The following is a 12,325-nucleotide window of genomic DNA, read 5'->3' on the forward strand; positions in this document are numbered from 1 at the left end:
CTTTAAGGTCCCCTTTGGATTTAGGCAATGAACAGTTCCCAGCTGGAAGCACAGAAGGGTGAGTGGGGCAGAGCCAGGGGAACTTCTGCAGCCTTGTCTTCCCTCCTGCCACCTTTGGTTGTGGTCTGTCCTTGTGAGGACACTGCTGGCTGGTGATGGCACTGCTGCCTGAGTGTCTCATCAGGCAGACAGGATGTGCCACCCCCAAATGTCAGGAGGCTCCTTCATCATCTGGACAGGTGGAAGGATTTTGGGAGCCTGGTGCTGGGGCAGACACCTCCTCTATTTTCCACCTGCAGCGGGCGAGCAGCGTGCTAGGGATCACTGACACTGACTGACTCACTGTCCCTTGAGGATTTCACAGTTCCTGTGGGGTCCCTGTCACTTCCTGGGGACTCCCCTCCTCATCTCTCCCCCTCTGGAACTGCAGATTCCCTGGAATAGGTCTGTTTTGCTCTAGTGGTTTGTTGAGAAAGGGAGGATGTGCCCCCTGCAGAGAGAAGGGACCAGCACAAGGAATGCTCTGGGAAGGACAAAAGGAAGGAGCCTGGGTGGGACAGAGCAGGCTGAGCTGCCATCCTGCCCTGTGGATCCTGGGACAGGGATGAGGTGCTCTTAAGTCTCCTGCAGAGCTCTATAACCCAAGTCCAGCTGCACAGGGAAGGCAGAACGGGCACACCACCAGCGAGAGGGACTTCCCAGGAGCAGCAGCACCGGCGTTTCCCATTTCCCTGGGAGCTGTGAGGTTGGAACAGATGAGTGAGGCTGCCAGCTTCTCACTCCTGGCACCTGGGAGCCAGGAGGTAGCCAGTGGGCAGAGCAGCTCTGGGAACACCTTTTCAAAGTGCAGGAGGAATGGAGGCTCATCCCACGTGGATGTTGCCCACACACCCCACATGTGACAGACCACATCCCTTCCAGGTTCATTTTCTTCCCGGTTCTCCTCGGAGCTGGGAAGTGAAACTCCCAGGCAGTTAAACTGGGACACGGCAGCCTCTTTCCCTTGTTTACAAGGAACAAGAGGAAAGTAGGAAACGTCAGGCCTATCAGCTATTTCTGTGGCAGCCTTTGAAAAGCGTTTCCTTCACATGGAGCGTCATCTTCTCCTTTCAAATGGGCTCATCAAAGCGTCGGGGGCTGGGGGACAGTTGTGCTCAGGAGAGAATAAACGGCAGCGTGGGAGTGAGAGAGGAGCGGGGAGGGAAATGGGAAGAATCACAGGAAAATAGGGTTTGGGTTCAAAAGTAACAGTGGGAATTGAAAGGTCCACCTGGCCAGTGGGCCTGGGGAGTGGGCAGGGGTGGAGAAAGGCACCAGGGCAGCGAGTGGGGAATAAAGGGGATTTAGTGTGGAGCACTGGATGATGATTAGCAAGGGCTGTAGATCTTCCCAGCAGCAGGAAAACATCTTGGCATAGCACAGGGTGAGGGTCCCCATCTCCTCCACTCTGGCCATACTGCAGCATAAACAAGGAAACAGCAAGGAAATGAGACATCCTAAACCTCTCCCTGCTGGGGGAGGCTTGGGGGCAGCTCGGTGTGAGTTGCAGCCCTTTCCCCTCCCTGGTGCATGGGGACGGCCCCGGCTCCAGGGGCTTGCAGGAACCTTGTGGATTTCCCTGGATTGGGTTTGCCCAGCCCCAGCAGTGCTGTGCCTGCAGTTATTGGGTTACCTGCTCCAAACCGCCTGTGCCTGCCAGCCACTTATTGGGTTGCTTTGGTTTGTTTGTGTTTCCTAAATCAAATCAGTCCGGCAGCCCTGGGTAGCAGCAGGCTCAGAGGAGCCCCGATGCAGGGAGCAGGACTCTTCCCTCTCTCCCTTCCTCAGATCTTGATTCATTTGAGCTCAGGCCGCTTAATTGCACTGCCTCTCTCTCCCTCTAAATTTTCCTTGATGGCTCTGGTAGAGCATCGGGAGCCCACCCTCCCCTCCTGCAGGAAGGAGATTATCATAATACTGCTTGTAAATCAATTTTTTTTTCCTTTTCTCCGCACTGACGAGGATGTAACTCCCTCTTAATCACCCTGCACAGCGTTACGCTACGGGGAGGGATATTTATTTCTCCTCGCCTGGCCAGGAAAAGGGGGTGCGGAGACTGCTGAGAGTTCTTGGAGGTGTTTGAGGCTTTCCCCCCAACAGATGATGGAGAGGCCAGCACAGGGTGGTGCTCTCCTGTTTGCTCTCACATCCCAGTGCAGAAAAGAAAGGAAATCCAGTTGAGGAGTGGGATTTCCCTGCAGAGAGCTCCCTGTGCCCAGCGCTCCCACAGCCCCCAAGGCTCCTGCTGGGATGGGTCAGGACAGTCCTGGAGCTCCCCTCGGCTCTTCCCATCTTCCCCCAGCTCATCCCTCGGGACTGGTCTGTGTGGTGCTCCCTGTGGGAGCAAGGACAGCCCTGCCTGCACCCCACAGTGAGGAAAACAGCAATAAAAGAAGGGAAAAGGGCGGGGGAGAGTTTTCCCACCTGGCTCAGGCAGTGGAGAGTCAGGATGCAGTGAAGAGCAGCCCTGATTTCCTCTGGGGTGATTCCAGTGCCTGGCTGCAGTCGGATGTGAGGGGCAGCTCACGTCAAATCATCACCAATCCTGGTCCTGGTCCCCACTGGAAGGGACCTTAAAGCCCATCCAGTGCCACCCCTGCCATGGGCAGGGACACCTCCCACTGTCCCAGGCTGCTCCAAGCCCCAATGTCCAGCCTGGCCTTGGACACTGCCAGGGATCCAGGGGCAGCCCCAGCTGCTCTGGGCACCCTGTGCCAGGGCCTGCCCACCCTGCCAGGGAACAATCCCTGCCCAATATCCCATCCATCCCTGTCCTCTGGCACTGGGAGCCATTCTCCCTTACCCTGTTGCTCCAGGTCTTGTCCCAGGTGTCTTCTCCAGCTGTTTTGGACCCCTTTAGGCACTGGCACGCTCAGGAACGGTGTCAGATGGCCCCAGCAGTGGGTGTGGCAGCAGCCTGGGGCTCTCTGCTCCTTTTATTCCCCCTCTCCAGCCTTAGAGAGGAAGAACGCTGCCTGTAGCACACAGAATCCCTGTCCCACCTCACCCACCTTCCAGGCAGCTCGGGAGGGGACACTGGAGCAGCCAGGGAGATGCTGAGGAGGAGGAGAGCCAGCCCTGGCCTGGGAGCTGCTGCCAAGAAAGATTATTAAGCCCTTGCAGAAATTTCCTCTGCAATACAGATTTTTTTCCGACTGCCATTAGAGCTGTGAAGGAATTACCGAGGAAAAGCCATGGGGGAGAAGCAGGGAGGGGGAGAAGTGCCTGACAGCTCTGTTGAGGGGCTTAACTCAGTGTAGGGTGATCCCAGGATTCCTGTTTCAGCAAAACCGGCATTCCCGGCGGAAGGCACCGTGATTAATCCAGCTGAAACGAAGCCCTGGCAATTAGCCGGCTGCTTTGGCAACTCCTGGTGATCCAGCAGCTGGCTGGAAGGTGGCACTTCTCCCGCTGCTCTCCACTGAGTGCTTGTCTGTAAATCCTGGGATTTCTTCCCTGCCACTGAGGATTTCTTTTATCTTCTTTGGCCCGTTAGCAAATGGGCTCATGGCTGTTCCCTAGGGAATTATTTTTGGGATGGCTGTGGAAAGCTTTCCAAGGGTTTCCGAGTCCTGCAGAGCCTGCAAGGACAGTCCTGGCTGTGAGGGATCTCCAGCTCTGTCCTCTGGCACAGCGGATGGAGCGGGGTGGGATGAGGTGAGATCCCAGGGTGGCTGCATGGATCACACGTGGTGGGATGGGGTTGGATGTGAGCCTGGAGAGGACATTTGGTGACAGAGGGGACACGTGTCCGGTGGCTGAGTTCTCCCTCAGCTCACTGAGGTGTTTCTCCTGCAGCTTCCCAAGACCCCCTCTATGTCCTTGTCAGGGGCTCCAGGACTGGCTCCTTGGATCCAATTTCCCACATATTCCACATCCTGGAAGCCTCAGCCCTGCCAGTGACCCTGATGGAGTCTGTGCCCCGCTTTCCCTCGGGCTGTGCTTGCTGTGGTGGGGGCTGCACGACCCCGGCTTCCGCAACCCCCGGGCTTCGACACTCCCTGGCATTTCGGAGGGGTTCAGGCAGCAGCTCCCTCCCGGGGGTGCCCTGTGGGAGGCTGGGGTACCCCCTGATCCCACTCTGCTCTCTTCCAGCTCACCCTGCAGAGCACCAAGTCCCGTGTGGCCTTCTTCGAGGAGCTCTAGGAAACAACTTCTCCACACCGCTGCTGCTTCCCAAGGGCTCGGCCCAGCCGGGGCCTGTCCCGGGGCCGGGGGCTCCCCGAGGGATCACCCCGGACCCCGCCGGCTGCTCCAGCCTCTCTGCACACCCACGGACTCGGGGCTGGCTGCCCACGGACTGTGTGATGTTCTCTAGCTTAGCAGCCGCTCATCCTCCTCCTGACACTTCGTTTTCCTTGGGTTTCCAGCTTTTTTTCCTTATTTTTCTAGCATTGCTTCCAGGCTCGGCCCTCCAGGCTTTTCCCTGGAGCCGGGGTCGGGGCTGTGGCCGTGCCTTCCCACCCTGGCAGCCAACACAGGAGTGTGCCCGAGGGTCTCCCTCTGCCGGGAGAGAGGTGTTGTCACCCCTCTGGATTGCCTTCTTCTGCCGGCTCTGGAGCCCCCTGTGCCGGTCTGGAGCTCCAGGTGCCGGCCCTGGATGCTCTGCTGGGCTCCCGGAGCCCCGTCAGGCGGCGGTGCCGGGAGCTCCATTAGGATCCCGAGCATGTTCCAGTGGAGTGCTGTAAATCAGGAACGTCGTGCTGGCTCTCCCGGCGCCCGCTGGGGTGGGAGAGGAGCAGGGAGCGGGAGGACAGGGACCTGGGGCTGGGGGGATCCTGGGCTGCTTCCCCGGGGACAGGAGGTGGGAGGAAGGGCTCCTCCTCCTCCTCCTCCTCCCTGCTGGGAACAGGGAGCGGGAGAACAGCTAGTGCCAACCAAATGAAACCTTATTGTTCCTGCAAACTGTGACCAACCTGGGCAGCTTCAGGCTGGGGGGATCCAGGGGCTCCGGGCTGGGCTTTCCCTGGGTCCCGGGGCATCCCAGCCCCTCGGAGCCCCCCGGGAATGCCGGGCTGGGCCCGGGGCTGCCTGTTCCTGCCTGTCCCATCGCGGGTGCCTTTGCTCTGACCCCCCCGCGGGGGGAACAGGGATGCCCTGACCTTCCCTTCCTGTCTCCATCCCAAATCCTGTGCACCTTTCAGCTGGAATCCTCTTCCAGCAGCGTTTACCCTCCAGCAGAGCCGGTGCTGCCCCGGGGATCCCTCACATCCCCTCAGGACCCCCAGTTCCTCACCCAAGCCCCACAGAGGCTCAGCCCGGGGCTTGGCGTGGAGTAAATCCCATCCCAGCCCTGGTTATTGAAATCCTGGGATCGATTCCCCGCACGTGGCTGCGGTTCGGATGGCTGTGGCCTGGCACAGCCGCTTTCCCATCCCCTGGACTGTTGTACTCCGAAGGAATAACTGTTTTCTCCTGTTTTAATAAAAATTCACAGCACTAAGAGGGGAGCTGAGGCTTCTTTGCTGATTTTTCTTTGGGAAAACCTGCTCCGAGCCCGGCTGCCGCAGTTGGCGGTGCCGGGATTAATGGGAAGCGCAGCTGCAGTGCTGGGATCCCTCCGGCAGCTCCCGTGGGATCGGGAGGGCTCCAGGGTCCCCCTGTCCCGGTTCCCTCGGGGCTCTTCTCATCTCTCCTTGAGGGAAGAGAGGTTTGGGGTGCCCAGAGGGGCTGAGCCCCTTGTTTGCCTTCCCTGATGCTTCCCGATCCCGTCCTGCCTGGAATAAATAAAGGATGTGCTGCATTGACCTCAATTTTATAATTAATCACGGATGAAACCGGCCCAGCCCAGCGAGCCGCGACCCCCGGGGCTGTTCCCGGCCCCCGGGATCGGCGATGGATTCGCTCCTCATCCGCTCCCGGCAGCAAAATCCCGGGGGATTCACCGCAGCTTCCACCGGAGCTCGTCCCCGCGGGCGGGCTGGGGGATGTTTTCCGGTTTTTGTTGTTTTAAGCAGGGCTGAGGGGGGTGGGAGGGGGTTTCTTTTGGCAGAGGGATGCCAGCGGGATACCCACAGGAATTTTGGCGAGGCTGAAAGCAGCCGGCGGGGGATGTGGAGGGTGACCTGATTTCCCACGCGGCCTCCAGCGACAGGAATTCAACTGGTGTGTCACCTGCACCACCTGCATCCTGAAATCCATCCAGGAGAGCTTTCCCCAGCACAGGGCAGCAGGGCAGGGGGAGAAACTGGGAATGCACAGGGGATGGATGGGATGGGATGGATGTGCTGGGATGGATGTGGAGGGATGGATGTGAAGGGATGGATTGGAGGGATGGATGTGGAGGGATGGATGGGCTGGACGTGGAGGGATGGATGCACTGAAGATACACCAGGTGAAGCCAGGGATGGATCCAGCACGGATCCACCTCTGGCAGAGGGATCCCTGCTGCTCCCAGGGGCTCTGCACGAAGCACTGCACACTCCCAGCCTTGCACACTCCCAGCCTTGCATTGCACACTCCCAGCCTTGCACACCCAGAGTTCTGCACGCCCCCAGTGTTGCCTCTCTCACTCCCAGCCCGGTGCCATCTCCCTGCCCGCCCTCCCTGGCACATCCCAGACCGTTTCTCTCCTGTCAAAGGAAGTTTCACCCCGATTTTTTCCCTTTTTAGCAAACTGAACTCAACAGGAGCAGTGGGTGTGGGTTGGTGTGAGCTGCCTTTGCTCGAGGAAAAGAAAGCAATTAAAAAGCCTTTGCCATGCACCTCTCCCAGCCCCTCCCTCAGCCATGGGCTCCTGAGGAAGGAAATTGGGGATTTGGCCAATCCCAGGCAGCACCTGAGTGCTTTGGCAGCAGTTCCTCACTTTGGGGTTCCCAAAGTCTCCTCAGCTCACATTATTTCACTTCCAAACTTCCAAAACTTCTATTTTTAATTATTCTCAGAAATAGAATAAAATGTTGAGAGCTGGGGATGAAAGGGACAGAGGGGACACAGGGTGACCTGTGGGTGGCAAGTCTGGGGCCAGCAGCCCTGGAGGGGTGTCAGGATGCTGGTTCAGAGCCCGCCCAAAACGTGCACAGCTTTGGCCAGCAGCTCCTTCAGGAAAAGAGCTTGGAATGGGCAGAGGGGGTGAGTGGGGAAACTGAGGCAGGGATGGCCTGTGCAGCCCAGGGGCTGCTGCTCCATCCCTCCCTCTGTGCTCCTGCATCCCGGGGTGCTGCCCGGCCCTGGGGACCTTGGGGGACAAGGGATGGGGTCACTGTGGGGACCTGGCAAAGGGCTGGGGGGCTCCTGCACGTGCTGGGGGGTGGGAGCACGAGGGAAGGGTGGGAGCACGAGGACACAGGGCCACCACAAGGATGGGCTGGAGCTGGGGGGACCTGGGCTCTGCAGGGTCACCCTCTGCCCACCGACATCGGGGTGGGAACTGGGGAAGCAGCCCATGGGACACCCCAGCCCTGCCCCCAGGCATCCCAGGCTGCTCAGGGCACCCTCAGGTCTGGGAAGGTGAAGAGGAGAAACCTGGAGGTCACATCCAGCTGGATCCTGCTCCCTTCAGACGGTGCCTTGAGGACATGGGGACCTCATTCCCCCTCGGCTGATGGAGGCCACTGACTGTCTCCATCCATCCCCACCATCCCCATCCATCCCCACCATCCCCATCCATCCCCACCATCCCCATCCATCCCCATCCATCCCCGGGAGGGCTGGCACAGCGCCACTGGCTGTGCCTCTCCACCTTTGTCTTCCAGGGAGAAAAAAAGGGGAGGGAAATGAATTTAAGAGGGAGAAGGGAGGGGAGAGGCAGCCTCGATGGGGATGGGCACCCAGGGCCACCCCGCTCCCCACGGAGACCTGGCAAGCTCGGCGTGTTTTGCCGGGTTAATCAGGGATTTATTGTGCAGGGAAGCCACAGCTGCAGAGCCGGAACCCCTGGCTGGGACCTGAGCTGCCCACTCAGCCCCGGGAAGGGATAATACATGGATGCTGTGGAATCAAATGGATGTGGAGCTGCTCGAGCCCTCAGCGAGCAGAGGGTGAATTCCTGGAGCCGGGTGTGAGGTTTTGGGCGAGGTGTGGTGGGTGTGGGATCGTGGTGGGATGCAGGACCAGGCAGGGGGTGCTGCCATCCCGGCCCTGGGCTCAGATCCGGAGCAGGAATGCTGGAGTGCCACTGCCATCGCCTTCTGCTCGGCCACAGGGACACTGGGCATTGTCACAGCCCTGCAGGGATGTGCCTGCTGCCCCTTTCTGCCCACCCTGGCACTGGGTACCACCGGATCCTGGCAGCACAGGACATCCCACTGCAACAGGTCACGGCATCCTGGAGAGACTCCATGGGCTCTGCACCAGCAGCGGGATGGGAGCAGAGCCAGGCCCGGTGCTCCAGAGGCAAAATTCCCTCCAGGAGCCACCACCTTCCCTTTTGGCAAACGCCAGATCCCTCCCCGTGCTCTGGCGCTCCTCCCTGGGCGGGCTGCGCCGTCCAGAACATCGGTTCTGATGCTGTTAATGGGCCTTGGACTGAGATCTCCGGGAGTTGTTTCCTGCTCCATCTCCTGGCAGGAGCAAGCGGAGTCACCTGGGCTCAGCATCCTGGGCTGCATCCCCTTGGAGGGGTGCTAAGAACAGCTTCATCTCAATCTCAATTTTTGCCGTTTTTCCACAAAGAAAAATTCCCTCTAAGCAGAATTCTTGCCTCCTTTCCTGGCAGAATTCTTTCCCCCCTTCAGAACCCAAACTCAGCAGAGCTCTCCGAGTTTTTCCCGTTCCCCCTTCCCTCCCCTCCCACAGCAGCTGCCTGGAGCTGTGCCCGGTGTTTCCCCGTTTCGGGTGGGATTTGCTCTCAAGTGTGGAACAGTCCCGGCCAGGCTGGGAGGAGGCTCCTGACCCCTCCCCTGAGGCTCTCCCCGCTGCCCTTCCCGGCTTTCCAGCGGGCACCGGGAGCTGGCAGCCGGCGGCCGGGATAACCTTGTGGCTCGGAACATTGCAGCCATCCCTCTTCTCCCATCAAGCGTTCATTTAGGAAACATTTCGCTAAATACCCACCTGACAGCCCGGCCCCGGGAGATTGATGCCTCCAGCGCCTCTGAGAGCTCGGTGCCAGCGACTTTAAAATGTCACAACGACACCCCCGGGGGGCTCAGGTCCCCTCCCGGTGCCCGGGGGAGAGCCCGGAGGTCGCTGTGGTGCCAATGCCCATCCCAGCCCCCTCAGGCTGGCAGGAGCTCCCTGGGGCTGTCCTGAGGGATTTGAGAGCACCCAGAACAGGTTTGTACCGTCCATGAGGTTTCCTCATCCCTGTCAGCTTTCCCACGGCTTTGGCACATCCCCATCCCATCTCCAATCCCATCCCCATCCCATCCCTCCCCCTCCCACTCCTGTGAGGGATCCCTATCCCATCCTCATCCCCATTTCATCCCATCCCATTTCCAGCCATGTCCCCATCCTCATCCCATCTCTATCCCTGTCCCTGTGTCATCCCAATCCTCATCCTCATTTTATCCCATTCTCATCCCCATCTCCCTCCACTCCATCCCCATCCCATCCCAATGCTCATCCTTCTGCCATTCCTACTTCATCTTCATCCCATCCCAATCCCATTCCCATCTCATCCCAATCCCATCCCAATCCCATTCCCATCCCATCCCTCAGGGCAGGAAGGAGCGCAGGAGCCTCGGCTGGGAGGGGGGCAGGGGGGAGCCCCTCAGCGCTGCCACGGGAGGGATAAACAAGGAGCAGATTAATTAAAGCTCACATTAATCAGTCTCATCCCTGTGCCAGAGCACTTCAGTCCTTTTCCTTTCCATCCCCTCAAATTCCTGAAAGAAATGAGGATGTTGATGTTGGGATGTGAACCCAGAGCAGGGGCCCTTGACAGTGAGATCGCTCTGAAACTGCAAATGAACCACAGAACACCAGGCCTGGATCGAGCTTCTCCTGCCTCATTAGTGGGATCAGCTAATTAGGAAAACACCTGTGAGTGTTGGGAAAATGCTGCCGTCTCCAGAGGGACAAAGGGACAGAGGGGAGGGATGGCACTGACCCGCTGGCAAGGCTGGCCCGAGCCCCGGGTGAGATAAAGGGGGAATTGTGGAGAGGAACATTCCCAACATCCCAGCGGCCGGGGCTGGGATTTTAACTGGAATCTCTGGCCTCTCCCCCATCGTTTTAGGACTGAGCTCTGAGGAAACTCCAGAGCTTCTCCCATAAAATCAGGGAGGGAATTCAGCACAGGGACCGTGGGGCAGAGCCGGCACGGCTCATCCCAGCCTTCATCCCGTGAGGAAGAGCAGTGCGGCTGAGCTGAGCTCCGGGAAAGCTCCAGCGGGGATCCCTGATGAACAAAAACCCAGTCAGGGTTTTTAAATGCAATTAAACCGCTTCATTTTCCTCCCGCCCGCCCCCATCCCCGGGGAGCGGGAGCCGGGATCACCGGCGGCCCCATCCCTGGGGAAGGAGGCTCCAACACTTCCCTGTGGCTGCACAGGGAGCTCCGCTGGGGATTTGAGGGGAAAAGCCCAGAAATTGGCCCTGTTATTCCTGCTGGGATTCGGGTGGTGACAAATTAATGAGTTTCCACCCCAGGGCCTCTGGAGAATTAATTGGGAGGGAACTTCGTTAACATCGAGGAGCAAATTGATCTGTTAAAGAAAAAGGGAGGAGATTTTTAATCAGGCTTTGCTTTTTTGGAGGTTGTTTCTCCCAAAAAGCCACTTGTTATTATCAGCACTTCCCCCTTGGAGTGCTGGGATCTCAACCGCAGTATCAGACCCTGGAGACAGATCCCTGTGCCCCAGCCCGAGCTCCAGGGGAGGAGGGAATTTTAGAGGAGTTGGAAAAATCCACCCCCAAGCCACGACTCCGCGGGGGGAACGACCCTGCCCTGGGAGCTGAGACCCCACAGCATCGGGATTTGCTCCTCCCTGAAATCCCCTCTCCGGAGCGTGGCCGTGGCGTTTTTCCGCTGCCAGAGAGGGAAATTTCTGCCAACTAAAAAATAGCTTAAAGGGGACCCCAGCTGGTTAAAGCCAAGGGCGGCTGCAGCGGCAGCGGTCAGGAGGCAGCGCTGGGCTCTGGGAGCCGGGTCCTGGCTGATGCTCCGGGGCCGATGGAGGTTCCGCACACGGGGGTTGGAGCAGCCCCAAAATTCCCGGCAGCGGTGAATTGGATGAGGCTGAGCACGTGTCCTGCGACTGCAGGAGGCGAGCGGGGGCTTAGAGAAGCAGTTGTTTGGAGCAGCAGGAATCCTGTTCCAAGATTTTTGGGGTTCTTGACAGTGCCAAGACGAGAGGCACACCTGGAGCCTGTCCAGCTGTGCCTCAGTTTCCCCATCTCTCTGAGGCATCCTTGTGTCCGGTGAGAAGCTGGGAGGTGCCGACTGTTCCCCTTTTCTCTCTCCCACCCTGTTCTAGCTCTGGGAATCGCGTTCCTCCGGCCCCCAGACCCTTCCCTCCCTCCACAGCACCTCCAAATGTGCGGAGCAGGAGCCTTGGCGGCCTCCCCGTGCCACCTCCCCACCTCCAGAGATGCCACCCGGGCACAGGGGACACTGATCCCCCATCTCCCAGTGACCCACGGTCTGCTGGGACAGCCCAGCCCAGGGCAGGTGCACAGCGGGGTTTGGGAGGGGGGATGTGCCCGGGGCTGGGAGCGTTCCTTGCCTGAGCTCAGGGATGTCACAGGGACACGGATGCCGTGGGGACGTGGCACGATGGGGACCTGCCCTGGCGCAGGAGCTGCGATCAATCAACGTCCGAGTGAGAAACAGAGGTGAAAAATGTGACCAAGGTTGGGGGCAAAAAGGAGATGATTGGAAAAGGTGACGGGTGGAAGGTTCCTCTCCTGGCCCTGCTCCTGCCTCTTCCATGCGTCATTTTCTCCCCGCTGTGAGAGCAGGAGGTCTGGCCGTGGGGTCCCTGTCACCCCGCAGCACCGCGGGGACATCGCGGTGACGGCTGGCCCAGGGTGACCGTGCAGGGGCTTTGGGGCGGTGGCAGCCTGGGGTGCCAAGTGTGGGGACACAGAGGTGACAAGTGCCCGGGCATGGGATGCCACGCACAGGGACCTGACGGTGACGACCGTCTGCGTTTGGGGTGCCACATGCAGGGGATGGCCTCTCGGGATGGTGACAGTCCCAGGAACCTGTAGGGACCCTGGGACCGTGACTGCCCCACGAGCAGGGCGCCGTGCGCAGGGACCCGGAGGCGGTGGCAGCCTGGGGTGCCTTGTGCAGGGACCTCGGGGTGACAACTCCCTGGGCGTGGGGTGCTGCGTGTGGGGACCCCGGGGTGACACCTGCCGGGACAGAGGGTGCCACAGGGACCCCCAGCCCTGCCTGCCG

The 12,325-nt window shown here is 59.6% G+C and overlaps 1 protein-coding gene across 5 annotated transcripts in view; it reads left to right on the forward strand.

The window, feature by feature from the left end:
• Positions 1-5,482, forward strand: part of NF2 (neurofibromin 2) — a 46,143-nt gene extending 40,661 nt beyond the window's left edge. For 4 of the 5 annotated variants that reach the window (XM_015644174.3, XM_033518136.1, XM_033518134.1 and 1 more), the window contains one exon: positions 4,135-5,482. In XM_015644174.3, coding sequence (XP_015499660.1) covers positions 4,135-4,185 — 51 coding nt within the window. In that variant the 3' untranslated portion in view covers positions 4,186-5,482. The remainder of the gene's footprint in view (positions 1-4,134) is intronic. The other variant, XM_015644175.2, reaches the window with a different exon arrangement.
• The last annotated feature ends 6,843 nt before the right edge of the window (positions 5,483-12,325 follow it).

Source organism: Parus major, chromosome 15 (assembly GCF_001522545.3).
Source record: "Parus major isolate Abel chromosome 15, Parus_major1.1, whole genome shotgun sequence".
In the NCBI taxonomy this organism is placed as follows: domain Eukaryota; kingdom Metazoa; phylum Chordata; class Aves; order Passeriformes; family Paridae; genus Parus; species Parus major.